Source organism: Phalaenopsis equestris, unplaced genomic scaffold (genome assembly GCF_001263595.1).
Source record: "Phalaenopsis equestris unplaced genomic scaffold, ASM126359v1 Scaffold000134, whole genome shotgun sequence".
In the NCBI taxonomy this organism is placed as follows: Eukaryota; Viridiplantae; Streptophyta; class Magnoliopsida; order Asparagales; family Orchidaceae; genus Phalaenopsis; species Phalaenopsis equestris.
In genome coordinates this window covers 307,003-327,552 of record NW_018164576.1, presented here as the reverse complement: position 1 = coordinate 327,552, position 20,550 = coordinate 307,003, and the positions used below count along the sequence as shown (strand labels likewise).

The following is a 20,550-nucleotide window of genomic DNA, read 5'->3' as shown; positions in this document are numbered from 1 at the left end:
ATCCATTTGAGCAATTTTTGAGCAATTTCATATGATTGTCCTCGATTGTGATGAATTTCTTTGAGAAAATCCTTGTGTAATCTTCATCGATGCTCAACTGCATCATTACATGTCTTCCGTCGAAAAGACCCACATGTCAAGCCCCAACTAGTTTGAAATCTTCAAAAACCTTTATGAGAACCTCCATCTTAGGGCTACCTAATTAGAACTTTCCAACTTGTAAAAATTTGTATTTTCTGAAACGAGTTAAAATTTCAGCGTCAGAGAAGAATAGTGCTGGTTTGGCCGCTTTTTTCTCTAATTTTTTTTATGAGATTGCAATCTCCAAATCCTGCAACAGAATCATGATACATCTGCGAAAACATCGGGCTATCTGTAAGGTCGAAAGGGGAGCTGCGTTTGTGAACCACTGTAGCATCGACGGGTTTGGCGGGATTATCACCTGCGAGGGCGGCGGCGCGGGAAAGCACCGTGGGAAAGCACCCGTGAGGCCATCTCCAACAGACAAGAAAGGCCACTGTCTGCGACCGGGGACGAAGGCTGCGACTGGTTTCAGTCACTATGTGAGGAAATATTGGAGAGTAGGTAGCAGACGAGAACACAGTTTGCGCCGGGGACGAAGGCTCGGCCGACGCACTCGAACGCATACGACAACGGAGAACGACGCAGCCTGCGATGCGACCAAGGACGAAGGCTCGGCCAACAGCGTACGAATCTGCGTCTGAAGCCGACGGAACAGTAGCACGACGAGGACCATGGAGTGAAGCCGGAGGTTAACGCTGGGTTTCGCCATCGAGTCTAGCAGAGCTCGCCTCCATTTCTCTCTCTCTCTCTCTATAAAAGAGATAAAAAAGTAAAAATTTACTTTAAGTAAAGTGCATTAAGGATGAAAATAAAATAATTTCTTTTCTTATATGAGGATACTCAACATAGGCAGGTGAAATATTTTGATAAAATTTTCAGTGAAGATTGTGAAAATACGATTGATTTTAGTGATTTTAATATCGTAAATAGTAATTGCATTTTTTATTTCCACTATTGAATTTCGTAAAATAGAAGTTGAGGAGGCTTTAAAGAAAATGAAGCATGAAAAAAACAATAAGGCATGATGGTATTCTAATAGTAGTGTGGAAACACTTAAGAGATCGAGAATTTCTGGGCTTACTGAATTTATTAATATTATTTTAAAAATTTAAAAAGTATTTGAGTGAAGAAAGAGTCTATTGGCTCATATTTTTAAGAATAAAAGGGATGCATTAGAGTATGCAAAATATAGAGGAAGTAAGTTAATGTGTCATATATTAATGTTATAAGAGAGAATAATTGAACATAGGTTATGAAATGATACGAAAAATTCTCAAAATCAGTTTGAATTCATGTTGGGGAAGTCTATTATGGAATCTATACATTTATTGAGGGGTTTGATTGAAAATATAGAGTAAGGAGGATCTACATATGATTTTTTTTGGATTTAGAAAAAGCTTATGATAAAATTCCATGAGAAGTGCTTTGGAGAGTCTAGAAAAGAAATGTGTTGGTCATTAAACATATGTATATTAGAGCTCTTGTGTTCAATCACAAGGAGGATTTACCAATTATTTTCCTATTTCACTTGGATTACATCTGGGATCGGCTTTAAGCCCATATTCTTTTTATTTTAGCTATGAATATTCTTATTGGACATTTGACATTAGGATGTATCTTGGTGTATACTATTCGCTCATGATATCCTTCTTGTGGATAAGACTAGAGAGTTCAGGAAAAAACTTGAATTATAATTGTCAATTTTAGAGTTTAAAAGCATTCATTTGAGTTGATCTAAAACTGAATACTTGGAATGTAATTTTAGTAGTAGCTCTAATGGCCGGGTTTGTAATAATGTTTGATTAAATCATTTAAAGGAGTGAACGCTTTAGACATGTCGGGTCTATTATTCAAAGTGATGGTGATATAGATGAGGATTTTATTAGTAGAATTAAAGGTGGATGGTTGAAGTCGAGGAATGCATTGGGCCTATTGTGTGACAGGAAATTTTATAAGTTGGTGGTGCGATCTGCAATGCTTATGGAGCAGAATGTTGGCCTTTAAAAGAGAAGCATAAAAATAAGTGTTGTTGAGATGAGAATGCTAATGTGGATGAGTGGTTTTACACTTAGAGAAAAAAAAATGTGAAACAAATGTATCCATGAAAGTGTTGGAGTAGCTCCAGTTGCAGATAATATTAGAGAGAGCCGCCTTAGATGGTTTGGTCTCATTAAACATCAGTCTAAGCCTTAAAGTGGGCGATCAAGTTCTTGTGGGGTTTAAATAAAAGGGCGAAGAAACAGGTCAACTCATGAGGGGTCGTGATCGTTTGAGAAAAAAATGAGGAAACAATGGGATTTAGCTTTTTAGTTTATTTGGTTTGTGAGCTAACGTGCTGAGCCTTATTAAGCTCGAACTTAGGCCCTTTTAATATAAGTGATGTAATCTGAGCTCGAGTTATCGGCTTGATTTGCAAGCTCCTTAACGAGCAGAGTTTGAGCTGGTTTGTGAGTTGTCTCAGCTCATTACCCTAGTTTGTGTTGGGATGGCCATTCATAATTATTATCTTAAAACTTCCTAATACTTCCTCAAAATTAATGCTTTATTCGTTTTCCTTTAGTATTATATGAAGTGTCAGTTTTATTTTTGTTTCACTTACATGCATGTCATTTTTGTTCTGCTTTTTTATCTTACTAGTCCTTCGGAATTAATTTTCATTACCCTTTTTATTGATGCACATCTTCTACCTTCAATGTAGATATCAACATTCGACTTAAGGCGCCCAATTTTACTGTATTTAATTTTATTTTTAGTTATTTATTTATGGCCTGCAACATTAGTCTTCAGGTAGTTGAGTTGGTATAATTGCTATTAAATATCATCATGATCATTACGCTCCCCAAATTATTTCAAGTTTGTAAAATTTCTATGCACCCGAAAAATAGAACTTTTGGCAAGCAGGTGTCCAATAGAAGGCACAAGATAGAAATATTGCAACTCTTTCTTGGCGGTGGACAACTTTTCCGTCAGCATTGTTTGCACTGAAAACTGTATTTTATTTTATTTTACTGCGATAGAAATTGCTGCAACCAGGCATGCAATAGAAAGCTGTCTAATAGAAATATTGCAATTACCTTCTTGACACGCCGGCTGAAACTTTTATTTGAACATTGTTTGGAATCAGTACTGTAAAATGTTTATTACGATAATGAGTTAGATTTCCATGCACAAGTAATAATGAGTCCCATTCTTGCCAAATAAAATCAATGAAGATCTATCTAAAATCTATCAAATTTTAGTATAGATAGATGGATGGATGGATAGGGGAATGACAATGGATGAGGGATTTATAGTAAGTCTATAAAATTTGAGTGTAGATAGATAGATAGATATATAGGGGAATGACAGAATGGATGACGGTATGGAGGGGGCGTGTGTTAGACTACCAGAATGATGGGGGCGTGTGTTAATCTATACAATACAAATGGTAGGGAGGGGGTGTGTGTTAATCTAAACAATACAAATGGTAGGGAGGGGGCGTGTGTTAGACTACCAGAATGATGGGGACTTCTACCTCAATAACAACAACCACAACAACAACCCTGAATCATCTTTGAATGATTGAGATCTTGTATATATTCACGAAAGAATTCATTATTCATCCATGAAAAAGACTTGTAGGAAGATAGCTCTAGGGATTGTTATAAATCTTTGTTGTGCTTTCACACAGATTTTTCAGTTTCTTTGGTCTTGATGTTTCATTTGTATTGTTCCTATTGGGTTTCAACAATTTTGATCGTTTCAATGAATTCAGTGATTTAATTTCCTTCTGAAACATTTGAAAGTAGTGAAAACCATTTGAAACAAAAAGTTTCATCCAGTTCTAGATTGATTTAGACAGAAATATGCATTGGCAGCTTTGGATTGGTTTGGTTGGGACTGACATAAAATCTTGATCAAATATATATTACCGTAAAAGGTTTCTAAAACATTCCTTGATGTACGATGAAATAGAAACAAATTCCGAAGAGTATGAAGTATAGCTTATAAATTATGTGATCGCTAGATGCTAATCATGTTAGGTGGCAGGCGTGTTATTTTGATTTCTTTTCTTTATTTTTTCCAATTTATATATTCACTAGTTGCTTGCAAACCAAAAATAAAGCTTTTCTGTGTTTTCTTTTCTTTTTATTTGAATGCTTCTACTTCTCTTTTGCTGAAAATTTTTTCACCCCTCTTCTCCTGGCAGTTTGATCAGCGACAGAAATCAATGGGTCTTCCAACTAGCGAGGAGTTGCAGAAGCAAGAAATTCTTAAAAAGTTCATGGCTGAGGTGATTACAAATTTTCCTCGTAACCTCTGTACACATCTAGTTTTTTATCACTCTCACAATATGGCATATGCTTGCTTTTTATTTGTGTTTTGCAGCATCCTGAAATGGACTTCTCAAATGCAAAAATAGCATGAAAAGCGGGGGCATGCAGAGGCTCTAAGTGTTGCTGTTTGTGGCCTTGTCTGATTGAATTTGGTTCCATTTTGGATGGCGAATTTGCATGGTTCTGATTAGTCAGTGTCTTGATTTTTTTCTTGTTGAACTGTTGCAGAGCAATTTTTGTTTTAGCATATCTTATTGTGCATTGCATCTGTATAATTATCATCTGAAGATGTAAACTTACTTAATGTTGTTACTTTTAATATATCAAACTTCACCAATCTCCCACTCACAGAAGTCAACAAAATGTCATGGGAGGAATGTGGCTTTTGCTGAAAATGGATGATCATTTTCATTTATCATTCATATTATACCTGTTGTCAAACATTCTTTGATCTATACATACTGATGAATTTGTTGTGTGGTTTGAACTGCAACTGTTTTTTGAAGGGGTTACTTGTTTGCTGTTTAGCTAGTTAATGTTCCGAGTTGATTTGTTGATTTGTAAAATGCCTTAATATTTTCGCCAGTTTCTTCAACTGGTTCTATCACCTTTATGCCATCTTTTAGGAAGCTCGTTGAATCGACACTTATATTTCTCATGCGAATATCTGGATATATAATAAAAAAATCTTAAATTACATTGTATTTTATATTTCTCAATTCCACGTGAGAAATCTCGATCTTATGTAAGGATGATAAATAAATTGTGAGATTTTTGGGAATGTACAGCAAGTCATGCATGCATATGATTCTCATCCTGTTTTCAACACTATGGATGGAAGCCTCTAGCCATTAGAGTAAATCAAGTTATGTATCTTTTCACTCTTGATTACTTTTCAGTGAAAATTTGACTTGGCAAAGAAGTAAGGTTCAACGTGCATGCTAATTAATCCCCTTGATTTTCTTTCGGCTGATTAAGCTGGAAATATGTAATTTTAAAAGTGAAGTCATCTTGTTGAAGAGGAGTGCAAGACCACCTTAGAGGTCAGTTAGTTGATTCGCCGGCTGTGTCAAGGCTTACTTTCAAAGGAATTTATCTTAGATCATGTTGTTCAAGTTTTTTTTTGGTTAAGAGGGGCAATTTCATCTCTTGCCGTTGAGTTTGATTTTGTTCTTCTTCTAACTTGCATTCGTCACACAATTGGTTCTAATCTGATTTCATATTTAGAGAATCGAATGTGCTTCTGAGGCAAAAAGGCAAGTCTCATCTTTAAAAAAAATTCAAGAGCTTTTTAAAATTATATAGGGAATTCATCAATTTACTGGCACAAAAAAAATAGACTGCGCAATATGAATGTCAGCATGTTATTTATCATCCTGTCAAAGCACATTTTTCTCTTTGAATTCTTTCGGAAGTGTAACTGCTAAGAATAACTAGTTGACGAAGGAGTTGGCTTAGCTTTTCAATGACGATTAAAAAATTATCAATTAAGGCGTACGGTGTAATTTCCATTGAGCAACTCAAGAGAATTATTCTTAACAGTTCATAAAAAAGGTAGATGTCAATTTGTGTAGTTTAAAAGAGGAGATCATTTGTGTTTGCTTTGAATTGAATATCTAATTGATTATTCCTTGATATTAAAACGTAGTGTGTATATGAATCGAGATGTGTAATTGAATTACTAACATTTTCTTAATAGATAATGAAAAACAAAAATTAAATGGTAAATTCACCTTGGCTGTGTATATTCAATTATCTTTAAAATTGAAGTTTGCATGAATTTTTCTTTCTTGATGAAAAATTTAGACAAACCTTAATTTAATATCAAATATTCTGAGATAAAATAGTATATGTGTAATATAAATTATCTTTGACGAAAAAATATGTTACTCATTCTGACTCGGTTTTAGTTGTAGTATTGGATCGAAGGAACAGACCCTTGCATCTACCGATCGAGCATGGAGAAGAATGCGAGCTGCGGTGGTGCTAGATCCATGACAAATCTCCGCCTCTTCTTGATCCTCGCTCTGACGCCTCTCTCCCATGCTCTTCGCTTCGACGTGCAATCGGGTCAAACCAAGTGCATCTCCGAAGACATCAAGTTGAACTCCATGGCTGTTGGCAAGTACTCGGTCATCAATCCATTCGAGAATCAGCCCCTCCCGGACTCCCACAAGATCACCGTCAGGGTATCCATTCCCAGTCAATCCACTCACGTTTCTCCTCTTTCCTCCGGAAAACCTAATCCGCGTAACTTTGTCTTTTCCGTTTTGTTTCGATTTAGGTCAGTTCTCCATACGGAAGCAGTATACACCACGCCGACCACGTCGATTCTGGTGATTTTGCTTTCACGTCCTCAGAGGCGGGCGACTATCTAGCCTGCTTCTGGACTTCTGATCACAAGCCGCCCGCTACCATAACCATCGAGTTTGATTGGAGAACTGGGGTGGCTGCGAAGGACTGGACATATGTCGCCAAAAAAGGCCAGATTGATGTGAGCTCCAAACTTCCTCCTGATTTGTTTGATTGCTTCTCTTTCAAATGCAATATTATGTTTTCAATTTTGTGGCATGTACATTGACTTTTAAAATGGGTAAATATATGATGCAGGGCTTATTCACCAAGTTTAGTTTGCTTGGAGATGTGGTTTGGGATTTGTTCAGTTGTTTGCCCTAATAGGAGAATCAATTATTTTTCTTGAATTTGAATCACTTCAGATTATAAAATCTTTTGACAGAATATTTAATCGGATTGGGTTTGATCGTACCTTAATTTCCATAGGATTTGAGATCATATGGCATAGGTTGAATGCTTCCGCTCCAGAGGATAACATACTTGTGGAGGGTTAGGACATGACTAGACCAGTTTTTGTTTTGCATGTAAATTGGTTTTTCCACTTGCTAACATGAAGCGCTGATACTTATATAACATTGTTATGTCATTACTTAATAAATTTTAGGACTCAATTCGGGGATACTTTAAGTTTATGGCTGAATATTCTATTGGGTTTTCCATTACCATCACTTTTAGCCTTATCCATCATTGTAGGGTATCTTGTTGAATATTATTTCTTCTTTCATTCTTGTCAATTGCTAGTTGAGGGGTTGACTCTACTTTGTGTTTTTCTTCTTGTTTTTTTTTTTGTACAACTTCTTGCCATAGACTTGTAATCCAACCTTTTTCATGCATAAGTCTATTAAAATTTCTTTTCTTCTTTCAACATGTGGCATTTTAAATATTATAATCTGGTTGTGAATATTATTGAAAATGAATCAAGATGGAGCTTTTATTGTTTTTTATCTGAAGTTGGATCCTCTACTTGGTGTTGTACATGGGCAGCTTTCTTTACATAAGTTTTTTTTTTTTGGTCAGGAATCATATAATGAAGTGTATTATTATTATTATTTTTTTATATTTAATCCATCTCCTTGAAGTGGTAGATGGTGCCTTTTTCAAACATTGATGGTGATTGGCTATTTATGAAAAGATTTAATGCTTCTGTGGTCATGATGGGTTCAAGATCGCTATGATTATATACCATCTTTCACATTCATACTCACTTTGTTCAAACTATTTTTCCATGTCTTCCACCCTTCCCGTCACAAAAATTCATAAAACCATTCTCCAAGCCAAAATTCAATCTCCACCTAAAAATCCTAATTAAATATTATTTTTGATTTTACACCTCCATATCAATCTCTAGCCAAGCCTAACACTTCCACAAATCTCTGCGGTTCATCTACCTATTACCACTATCAGGAGAGCCACATCTATTATGTTGAAAATACCACCTTCCCTTCCACTTGAATTTGGTGTCAGATCCAAAATTTTCTAAGCCTTTTGGAGAAAAGAGTAGTTTGGTGAATTTTCTTTACTTGAGGTTTTGACTCTTTATAATTATTTTTTGAGATTACAAAGAATTTTTAAACCTTTTATGAATCCTTAAACACTGGTTAGGGCCTTGAGAGTTTATAATTTACTTAGCTTGATCCTTTACTTGAGCTCCCTCCCATTTAATCTATCCATCTTGTTCTCATACCTTTATTGTTCACGACATCATCTCCACCTCCCATGTCATCCCTTTAAATCCGCATGAGCATTCTCACTGTTAGCAAATGTCCATAAAAAGTAATTTATTTTATTTATTTATTTTTATGCATAATGATTTTAACTCTAAATGGTAGAGTTTTTGAAGTTTAGGTAATTGATGTAGAATAATATGTTCAAATTAAAGAATGTTATTTAGTGATGTTTAAGTTTGAAGTGAGTCACTTTAATGCACAACATCTATAGATGTCCTTTTTATAGATGGTAACTTATTGGAATTTGAAGCAGTTATGATTTTTTTTTTTAATAAAACTAAGCTTTTGGAATTTATAAAACAAAGACTAAGCATATGATAATTTCAATTCATATGAAATTGATAATTTTTAGTTATTGCATGATCAAATAATGCTTAGGTACGTAGGCTTTAAGCATCTTGCATCAGATCTGCTAGGGCTTCTTATGGGCGTGTGGTTATCATGTATGCTGTATGTTAAGGTTATCTCTTTATCAACGATTCATGGATATACTCAAAATCTATCTCTTAATTGCATATTGCTAGGTAAATTTTTTGCTTACATAAATGGTAAAGTTTTACAATTTTGTAGAATTGTTAGCGTCAATCAAATGTGAAGAAAAAAATGTAGCTAGAGATTTTTGCATAACTTTTTAAGTTTAACTGGTTAAAATAGAAAATTTATTAGTCATGCAATAAGAAAATATCATTGAGAATAAGTGGTGAGTTTAATAAAATTGTAATCGGAATCTATGCTTTGTCGAAATGATAAATGTATATATCATAGATAGAAATAGACTAAAAATCATTTTAGATAGGTATTGCAAAATTAACTTGGGTAGTTTTGTCATATGTGGTGGGTTGAGCTGTACTAAGAAGATGATCGTATAATATTTATGCAAGGATTAGGAAAGAGGTAGAAAGACTAGCGTAATTTGTGAAAAATATTTGTGTGACTTAGAGTTAATAAGTATATAGCACTTAATATTAATGAATGGAGAATCTTGTTTTATAAAGCTGGACCCACAATGTTCTTGCTCATGAAGTTTACCAAATTTTTAATGAAATTTATGATATATTGTACTAGCAATAACTTATTATTTGATATTTTCATTATACATTCTATATAAAATATAGATAAAACTTATTTAAAAATGCGACTAAAACCAGGAAAAAAATCAATAGACTGAAGATGTATTGAACTGTATTTGAAATTAATGGTAGAAGTATAATATCAAAAGTGAAATTTAATTTTTAAACCGAGTAATCATAGTTGGACAATTAAACTCATGATTGTTGCCAATGTAATTACTTTTAGAAAGCACCATGTGATATAAACGAATATGAACTTGCAAAATTTTCACAGGAAGAGGAGTTTACATTTTTTCTACGTGACATGGTTTTCCCTATCTAAGATTATATGAATGAAAGAAATTTTTTGTATTGTGGTCGATTAGTTTATGTTTTACCTTTAAGCTATTTTTCATTTTAAAAACACATGATATATATATTCTTTGATAGATTACCAAAAGTTGAAGTTATGTACTATGAAGCTATAATCGTCTTCACAATCATCATAGGTATTTTATCTTGACTATTTGGGCTTGCGTAGAATTCTCATTCCTTATATGTTTTTGTTAAGTATTGCGTGATGTATAGAAAATGTTCTACATGAATATTTTTCCAGAATTTCTACCGAACATACCTTTGATTTACTTTTTGTAGAATCCTTTGATAATAATAACTTTTTCCATTCATTTATGGGTGCATTTCTGCTCTACACTCCTAAACTTTGATTTAGAATATCTTCAATATATACTGCGCTTGCTACTCTAGTATAATCATTCCTCGATAAATTATTCCTAGTTGTTACACATTCATCCCAAACATTCTGATTTTCATTAAGCTCACTCTTACCTTTGAATGCCACACAACTGAGCAAGCATTGTTATGATATTGTAATTTTTTTTAATTCTCCATAATATTCTCTCATGACACTTATTCATTTTATCCACCCTATTAGCTTTAGAGGCTATATTCTCATTTTTTATTCTTCCATATAAATAATCCTTTTTTTTGTCTTTTGTACTTAGGTTTCATTTTTTTTTTCTAGTAATGTTGAAGGATAATTATTAATATTATTCTCCAAAGTTATATATCATGTGCTCTCACTCTTGGTCTAAAAATCCTACCACTTCAGGTGGCACTTCTTTGAGAGCTTCTCAGGCTATGCTTTGAGGTCTTCTTTTCTTTGGTGTTTTTCCCATTCTCAATATGATAAAGACACGTCTTTCAGCGATCACTATTTTTCAGATTGCTGTGGAGGGGCATCGACAAGTGAAAGTAGTCTTGTATGGCTGAATATCTTGTTGATTCTCTTAGTGAATTTTGGTAGGGGTGCGTTGGGTTCAGGGTAAGGATATATGATTCCCTTGTCTTGTGGAGGGACTGCCTCTATCTGGGCGACACACTTGATTCGATTGGTGATTAGTTGGTGCTGTAGGTTGCGGTGCACGCAATCAAACTTATGAATGGCCCCATTCTACTATTGTTAGAGCAGGCCATGGGCATCACCCCTGACCTAGAACTCCCTCATTGTGGTCATTAAAAAACCACTCATATAGTTTGTTTTAGAGCTATGTAGGAAAGGGTACCCATCTTGTATGAATGCTTTTGAATTTTGCTAGCAACACCATCAGGTTGGACTTAAAATAGGAGTTTTCCATGCAGTCCCCAATATGAAGCACGAAAACGGCAACAACATGTGGCATATCACTGAAGAAATCAATGAAAGCATTACAAATATGTTAGTGCACAAAAATTGATAATGCGAGCTGAAATGAGATTTGTGAGAGTGTCTTCCCCATTTTCAGTTTGTGTTGGCTTACTCTGGTTGATGGAGAGGAATGCATGTGTGTTTGTGTGTGTGTGTGTGTGTGTGTGTGTGTGTGTGTGTGTGTGTGTGTGTGTGTGTGTGTGTGTGTGTGTGTGTGTGTGTGTGTGTGTGTGTGAGAGAGAGAGAGAGAGAGAGAGAGAGAGAGAGATAGGAACAAGATGTAAATGGTTCGATGGGCTTCACATTCATCACTTCAGAAATGAAATAGTTTCATGTTTTAGAATTGTAGTATTGTTTAGAGGAAGAAGTACTAGTTGAAACCTGATGGTTCATACCATCTTTATATCTATTTTTTATCTAAGAAAGAAGCTAAGATTCCATCCTTCATTACAATCACCATCCTACCTTTTATAGGCCACTTAACTCAGTTTCATTAAATGCGCCTTCATGCACATGTTTGTCAAGTGTCAATTGTTGTAGAGAGAATGGTGTTTATAGCATATGAGTTGTCACATCATGGCTCTATGTGTGATTCAACATTCCTTCATGTCATCATGGGGGAGGTTTATTGCTTTGACATGTTTTCTTTGGCACTTGTAGGAATGGAATTAAGATTGGTGGATATTGATTTGTTTGGTCTAGCTTGATTCAAGGCTGGGTGAATAATTTGTCTAGTTGGTTCAATTGGATAATAAGACGAGCCGTTAATGGTAGGGGTGAGCATTCAATCAGTTTGGATGAATCAGTTTTCAAATTGGTCAAATTGATTACAATAAAAAACTTAAATCCAAAAAATCAAACCAATCAAAATTTTGATAAAATTCAACAAATCGAAACTTAGTTGTTTGATGGAGTTCAATTATGAACAAACATCAAGAATCACATATCTTACATGTACAATATTGATTTAATTTTATGATCCTTCATCTAATTTTGAAATATTGAATTTTCAATTTGCTCCGTTAAATTAAAATTAAAACTGAATCAATAACCGACAAAATTAATATTGAGGTTTAAAAAAAAAAATTGAAATGCATTGTTGAAAGAGAAATGATTCAACTGAACTTGTTTGGTTCGGTTTGATTTTTTTGGTTTTGACAAAAAAATACACACCTTTAGTTAATGGTTTGGTCGGGCCCAAAATGAGGTTAGGCATGCATGAAGAGTTTGAGTGGGATTACTCATTATCTACGATGTGCTGAATATTAAGTAATTATGCCATTTAGATGATCTAAATCAATTGAAAAAAAATGAGATGTCGCGGTGGGCTAACACGACATCATTAAGAGTTAAATATAAAATTAAAAAAATAAGGCTGTTGATCCTAAAATGGATGCATAATAAAATTAGGGAGGATAAATTAATGAATGATTATGTGGAAATTTGGTTATAATTATTAATAGTATAAAGTAAATCAAATACATAAATTTTAAAATTTTAGGTTTGGTGGGAAGAAAAGCAAATGAATAATATTTTTTTGAGGTATTTGGAATGCCCCACTAGGGTAAAGAAATGTGAGCGGGGTTGATAGGTGAGCTAGCTAGGATTTGACTCATTAATGAGTTTCCTGGTTGAACTTATTTTGCTACTTGTTCGAGCTCGAGCTCAAATTTGAGCTCATATATTATATGAGCTTTAGCTTTAACTTGGCTCGACTCGACTTGTCCCATTTGAAATTCTGATTTGCAATTTGAAATCTCTTTAATGTTCATGCCATTATCATGATTCTCAGCCAAATTCTACGGTTTCATGAATTGTTCTTACCTTTATTTCCTTCTTCTTGTCTTGGATTCTTTTTGTTGCCTAATTGTTTTTTAGGGTCCGTTTAGGGCAATTACAGTTATTTGAAGTTATTGTGAAACTATTGTTCAAAAAGCTGCAGTGTTTCTTACATTTTTTTTTTCAAAAAATTATATTGCAATTTTTTAAGCAGTCATCACACTTAACCAGGTTAGGTTGCAAAACACAACTTTCTACCATAACTTTTTAAAAAGGACAGGTAAAACGTAGTTTTGCCAAACACAAAAAATATGGTGCGACACCACACCGTCGTCACACCGTCATCCCAAACACACCCTTAATGATTTATCATGCGAGCTTTTGTTTGTTGTCTTTGTGGTCTCTAGCAAGTTCCCATCATCGTGTTCTCTATTGACTTCCCATAAGCTGTCGTTGGCCATTGCTACTTCCTTTAGCGAGCTTTCGGTGTTATGCCCTCTAATGAGCATCGATTATTTATTTTGGCTTGAGCTTGAGCCCATTGTTTTTTTTTTTACGATTGAAGCTCGAGCTCACCATATTAGCTCAACTCAAGCTTGAGCTTGAGTTCGAGCCTTCCATTTGAGAAAATTAGTCCAACTCTAGTTTAGCCCCAACTTTTGTTCAACTGGCTTCTTTACTCCATTCCACCCACTTAGTTCTTTCTTATTGCACTTGGAATTTTTCGATTCGGGCAAATTCAAATACATTGAGTGAACTTTTGTCTGTCATCCGGTTCTGGTGATGGCCTCTTGCCCTTAACTTTTCGTCACCCATCATCACACGATTGCTCTACATCACCTTTACCACCTTTCATCGCTTTTCAGATCCCGTCGCCAATGAGCACTAACCCAAAAGTTTTGGTGCAAGCTACTAAACACAGAATTAAACCATTGAATTCCTTTTATGTTGGTTTCGTTAAAAAAAATAATAATTCCTCTTCAATTTCGTAGAAACTATAACAAGAAGGATAGAGGGGGATGACTCCCTCATTAGGAAAACTATAAAATCAGTCATAACTCCTCATGCTAAAAAAAAGGAAACCTGAATTATAATATACCAATAATACTAAATTCTAAAACTAGAATATACTAAAGATAAGATCTTCCTAAAATTCTAACCCTCCCTCAAGTTAGAGCATAGATATGTATCATGCCCAACTTACTTATAAGAAGCTGAAAACTAGCCCTGAACAATCCTCTGGTGAAATTATCTATTATTTATTGAGCAGTAGGGATAAACGACATGCAACTATCTCCACAATTAAGCTTCTCTTTTATGAAGTGCCTATCAATCTCTACATGTTTTGTGCCATCATGCTTCATAGAATTTTTCGCAATGCTTATGGTTGCTTTATTATCATAGTATAACTTGATTGACATGCTTATTAGGATTCATAACTCTTCAAGAGTTCTTTTCAATCATCACATCTCATATACTCCATTATCCATATCCCTATATTCTGCCTTAGAACAACTCGTTATAACCACTTTTTGTTTCTTACTCCACTATATAACCAAGTTTCCCCACAAATAAGTGCAATATCCAGAAGTTAATCTCTTGTCAATAATTGAGCTTGCCCGATCTGCATCAGTGTACGCCTCTATGCTCCTTTGTGTGGTCTTCTGAAAGAGAAAGCCCTTACCCGATGTACTTTTTAAATATATGAGAATTCTATTGACTGTTTCAAGGCGTTTCTCATGGACGAATGCATAAATTAACTTAATAAACTCCCATCAAAGGCGATATATGGTCGTGTATGCATAAGTATATCAACTCAGCTGCCAACTTTTGATATCAAACTATATTTATGGGGTCACCTCTTTTCCCACCTCTTCGTATTTGATTGAGATCAATTGGATTGTCTACAAGACACCCACTCATCCTAGTTTTTTTTAGAAGATCAAGATACTTATATTGGGAAATAATGATATCTTTTTCTGATCTAATCACTTCCATGCTAAGAAAATAGTTTAGCGATCCTGATTCTTTTATTTCATAAACAGATGATAAGGAAGTTTTCAAACGGTTTGTCTCATATATTTCATTTCCGGTGAGAATATTATCATTTACATACACAATTAATATGACTATCTTTCCATTCTTTGAATTTCTAAAGAATATTATATGATATTCTCATACTTGAGTATACCCCTGACTTTTAAGAAACAATTCAAAATTTTCAAACTACGCTCTCAGCGATTGCTTCAATCCATATAAGGATTTTTTTAGTTCACACATCTTTGTGCTGAACATTTCACTAAATTCCAGAGATGCATTCATATACACTTCTTCCTCCAAATTCTCATTGGGGAATTTTTTTATTTAACTGTTCTAGGCATCAGTCAAGATTAGCTATAAGTGATAGAACTCTCACAGATTTTAGTTTTGTGATTGTGGTGAATGTTTCTAAATAATCAATACTTTTGATCTGAGTGAATCGTCTAGCAACCAGTCAAGCCTTATATCGTTCTAGAGAGCAATCAGAATTATGCTTGATTGTAAACACTCATTTGCGCCCACACCCGATAGTTGCCTTTCCTTTAGGTAGATCAACCAATTCTCACATATCACTTTTTTCAAGAGCTTTCTTCTCCTCGAAGACAACATATTTTCACTTAAGGCTTTTTAGAGCATCCTACATAGTACTAGGAATATCTATACTAGACAATTGGAAGTAAAAGTAGGGTAAGTGGGTGAGAGATTTTCACATACAAAATATAATGGGATAATGGATGTTGGTGCAATACATTTCCTCCTTATAAGCAATAATAGAAAGGCTAAACTCATTAGAATTAGGATCTGAAATAGGCTCAGGTCCAGGATTGAAAGCTCATAACTCGAAGATGAAGTGAACAGAACATGGTTAAATGATTGTGAGGACATTACCTGGAGGGTTTGCAGATTATAGGCAGTGCAAAGGGTTTGTAGATCATTTCTTTTGAGTTGTCCTCTGCCATGAGTGGATAATATCTAATGGTACCACTATCGTAATTCTTTTTCCTATTTCTTCTTTGTTATGAACATCATGTGATGACACTATAGGAAGATGTGAATCGTCTTCAATATCTAAAAGACTTGACGCACTCTCTTGATATAATGGTTGGGGAGATAATATTATTTTGTGAGTCTTTGGTTTGAAGAAGATGTTGAAACTCAGTATTCAAATCTTTGTTTTGTTCCCACTTGAATATGAGATGAAAAAAAAAGGGTTGTAATTAAAAAAAGGTGGCATTCATTGTAACAAATATTTTTTTAGAATTAGGATCAAAATTCTTATACCCTTTTTGATTAGTAGTATAACTAACAAACACAATTTTTGGCTCGAGATTTAAGTTCTCTTTAATTATGACTATGAATGTGAAGGGAAGCAGTATATCGAAATATCTTTAGAGGTAAAGAAGATGAGAGCCGATTCTTTGGGAACTGTTTTTGAAAAAATCAAAAGGCGCTTCAAAGTTTAAAACCATATAAATGTTCTATTTATGAAAAATATAGCAATAATAACAGTTTCACAATAAAGTTATTTAGACACCTGATTGGTAAATAATAATGCCCATGCTATCTCTAATAATTGGAACATCTAAAAGTTGAAAGAGTGAAGAAGCATACTTGCTTATCATTTGTGGTTGTTGTTCTTGATAATTGCATATGCTTTTTTTTGGCAGGTTATGGAGCTGGAACTAAAGAAGTTGGAGGATACTGTGAAGTCCATTCACGATGAAATGTTCTATCTTCGTGAAAGGTATACACATTATAGGCTGTTTTTAATTATATTCTGAATATTTTTTAATAAGTGAATCATTATTTTATTGTGTATAATACTTTTTTTTTTATTTCTGTTTCACAAGCAACCTTCTCAGTTTACTTTTTATGGTACTACCTGTTGCATTCAGCATATTCTCGAAACATGAAGGCTGAAAAACAAGCATCATGGATTTTGCAGGGAGAAAGGAGAATAATGCCATATTTAAGGTTATATCACCTTGAATGTCATACAATAAAAAAAAATAATCCTGACAACTAGCTAACCTCACTTGCTCAAAATAGTGGAGCGCCATGGCTTTAGATTGTCGTGAGGTTGATTGAACAATTTAGTACACGAAACATTTGGTAAAAAGCAAAAGGGGTAAAGAAATTGGGCATGTGAAATGCAAGAAGTAGCAATTCAGAAGTATTGTATTGTTTTTTGTATTTGATCTACGCGTGCTGGACTACAAAGTATAACTTTATACCAAAGTGGTGTAAGAAAAATTGAAGATAATAAGATAGATCTGTGATAAAATTAATAATATATTTGAAATTATTTTATTAGATAAACGATAGAATTAAAACTTTTAATATAATCTGGTAGAATATTGGTGGTGACTTTTTTTCACGTGCAACAAGAAGTAGGATATTTGTTTCTGGCAAAAAGTAATATGAATAGAAGCTATTATAAATTTATAAAGTAGAGCTAAAAACTCATGTAACACTCAACAAAATAGATTGAAAAGAATGATTCTTAAAGACGACCAGGAATGCTTAGGATTGAGTTTATGATGACGGTATTGTTTCATTATTATTGGTATGTATGTAAATCATAATTTATATGTTATAGTGATTGCATGTATTTCAAGATACATAGGGGTAACATTTTTGAGATTCAAAAGTGCTATTTTTTTCTAGATAATAGGGACGAACAGATTTTGTTGAGTTTATTGTAGATTGGCAGTTTTTTACACAGTAATGTTCAGTGTCTATAGTTTTCATACAACCTAATGGAGTACCTTGACCTTTCTAAAAGCTTGCATAATTTTGAATATCGTGGATGTCTGCCAGAATAGCCATAATTAGGCCCTTCGAAAGGAACCATACACACATATATAGAGAATTAATTATTCAATATTATATGTTAATCATACTTCGATGTACAAAATTTGTGTGAGATCATTATCACGATGCAATCTTATGTAAGAACAGCAGTTTGCCTTATATTTACTATGAAAGAAATATAAAACAAACTGTAGAGACGCAGACTTGCAAAATAATTAATCGCAAGGATTATAGAACTTCTAATCTTGGAACACCATATGCTAATTATATGTCCACGAATTATTCTAAAACAGACGGGCAATGAAATATTTAGAAACTCGTTAGAATTTATATGCTCAAATTTTCACTAAAGAGAGTATATGGAAAAACTGAGGGGTTTGCTTGCGCCTTTTAAAAGAGAGAAAACTTAGGGTGGACTCAACTCTCTCTCTCTCTCTCTCTTTCTCTCTCTCTCTCTCTCTCATTTGTGATACATTTACCAGAAAAATCTTGGATGCAAAACATAAGCCAATCGCACAGTTCACAATAGGAACTTATTCTTAATTACAAAACAACAACAACAATCCTTTATCCCACTAAGTATGGTTGGCTACATGAATCTTTTTTCTCAATTGCCTCCTATTGAGTGTTATATTTTCATTTAATTCTACTAGACTAAGATCATTTTTTATACAATATGCCCAAATCTTTTTAGGTCTACCTCTACCTTTCTTAACACAAGTCGAATCTAAAATATCTACTCTTCTAACTAGATCATCGGATGGTTGACATTTAATGTGACTAAACCATCTAAGACAACTCTCTTTAATCTTGTCCGCCAGTGGAGCTACACCAACCCTATCACGGATATATTCATTTTGCATTTTGTCTCTAAGTGTCAAGCCACTTATGCACCTAAGCATTCTCATCTCAACAACAATTAATCTTGTTTTATGCTTTACTTTTAAAGGCCAACATTCTACGCCATAGAGCATTGCAGGTCTCACCACCTTATAATAGTTTTCTTTTAGTCTAAGGGGAACTTTTCTATCACACAATGGGTCAGATGCAGTCCTCCACTTCAATCAACCAACTTGAATTTTACTAATAACATCCTCATCTATATCACATCACTTTGAACAATAGACCCAAGATATCTAAAATGTTCATTAAGATATCTAAAATAGACCCAAGATATCTAAAATGTTCATTCCTTTTAATGATTTAATCATCCATAGTTACAACTCTGGCACTAGAGTTACTATTTACATCCCATGTATTTACTTTTAGATCCACTTAAATGATTTTTTTTTTTTTTTTTGTATAGGATAACTCTGTTCTACTCAATCAGCCATAATCACGTAGTACGATCATAAATGTAAATTTGTCCCAAACAACAGTCCCTTTGGAAGTTCCCATGGTGACTAAATTTCTCGAGTAGTGATGTAGGAAGGAGAGAAAGGTAAGTAGGCCTATCAAAGCTGGAGTGAGAAAGAAGAGTATTATTGAAACGCCTTGTCGTCAACTAGTTTATTGGCCATCGAGAATAATGAACATTTTGGGGAGGATCTCGTCTGTTTCCATTGGGTTCCTAATCTCAATAGAACCCCCACTTCCTCTCATACCCCTAAGAGTCGCATCCTGAACGTCACTCACTGGTTATATTTTTAGAGTGGGGGCAACACTTGATAGTGAGCCCAATATTTTAGTCGGGCTCAGCCTAATGCACCCTACTTGGCTAGATTTGTTGGTCCAAGACCCTACTACTTCAACCACCCCTCGGAACCAATGGAATTCTCACAAGTTCAGGGAAAACTAGAAATTTTGATTTGTCGTTCATTGAATGAACTAAACTATAAGAGATATAAGGGCTTCAAATAGATTCCAAAACTAACATAACATAAATTATAGAATAACTACATCAATAAAACTGCCAGCCCTCCATTACAAAAGAAAATCATAAATATAAATAACTCCATCTCTTATAACTGTGTCAACTTTATTGTGATTCAAATTTATTGATTGGCATATGTATCAAGTGCTTCTGCAAGTAATTACTTATTTATCTATTTATTATTTTAGGGAGGAAGAAATGCAAGAAATGAACAAAGCAACAAATTCAAAGATGGCATGGTTGAGCTTCCTTTCCCTAATTGTTTGTCTATCAGTTGCTGGATTGCAGCTATGGCATCTGAAGACCTATTTTGAGAGAAAGAAGCTTCTTTAGTTCAGTTTGGACTTGTTAATTATTTTTGTGGCATCTCTTGTCTGGTGGTGTAGTGTCACAACCAAAAGAGAAACTTATAACAACTTAAAATACAGTCAACCAATTTTTATCCTGCAAACCTTTTGCGACTTTTTTTTCTGTTTTATTTGCTCGACATGTGATACCATGTAACTACTGCAGCTTTCTCTATGTGCAGGGAGCTAAGAATAGAATGATATGATGACGATTCATTATTATCACATTTTCTTATCCAGCTCAGATAATAAGAGGTTATTGATGATCTTTTTTATTTTATTTTATATATTTTGATTTGAAATAGAACTTGTTTTGTATGCCATCATAAAATATGGTTGTCTTAAAAGTATTGAAATCATTTAAAAATTATTTTGAGTGATAAGTTGATTTATTTTTAAACATTTAAAAAATGAAAATACATTGGAAACACATTCAAATTCAATGGAGGAAAAGGATTCAT

General features: G+C 34.0%; 2 protein-coding genes across 2 annotated transcripts in view; both read left to right on the top strand.

The window, feature by feature from the left end:
* LOC110021470 (protein BOBBER 1) overlaps positions 1–4,818 on the top strand; it is a 34,245-nt gene extending 29,427 nt beyond the window's left edge. The window contains exons 5-6 of the mRNA XM_020719970.1: positions 4,274–4,357; positions 4,453–4,818. Coding sequence (XP_020575629.1) covers positions 4,274–4,357; positions 4,453–4,491 — 123 coding nt within the window. The 3' untranslated portion in view covers positions 4,492–4,818. The remainder of the gene's footprint in view (positions 1–4,273; positions 4,358–4,452) is intronic.
* Positions 4,819–6,277: 1,459 nt separating this feature from the next.
* Positions 6,278–20,348, top strand: LOC110021534 (transmembrane emp24 domain-containing protein p24delta9-like). Its single transcript, XM_020720066.1, has 4 exons — positions 6,278–6,589; positions 6,685–6,894; positions 16,723–16,799; positions 19,931–20,348. The coding sequence occupies exons 1-4, from the start codon at positions 6,359–6,361 to the stop codon at positions 20,073–20,075; spliced, it is 663 nt and encodes a 220-aa protein (XP_020575725.1). The 5' UTR covers positions 6,278–6,358; the 3' UTR covers positions 20,076–20,348.
* Positions 20,349–20,550: the final 202 nt, after the last annotated feature.

Coding starts and splice junctions, on each gene's coding strand:
- LOC110021534 (XM_020720066.1), top strand. CDS start 6,359: ATGGAGAAGAATGCGAGCTGCGGTGGTGCTAGATCCATGACAAATCTC. Junction 6,590..6,684: donor CCCACAAGATCACCGTCAGG/GTATCCATTCCC, acceptor GTTTCGATTTAG/GTCAGTTCTCCATACGGAAG. Junction 16,800..19,930: donor ATGTTCTATCTTCGTGAAAG/GTATACACATTA, acceptor TTATTATTTTAG/GGAGGAAGAAATGCAAGAAA.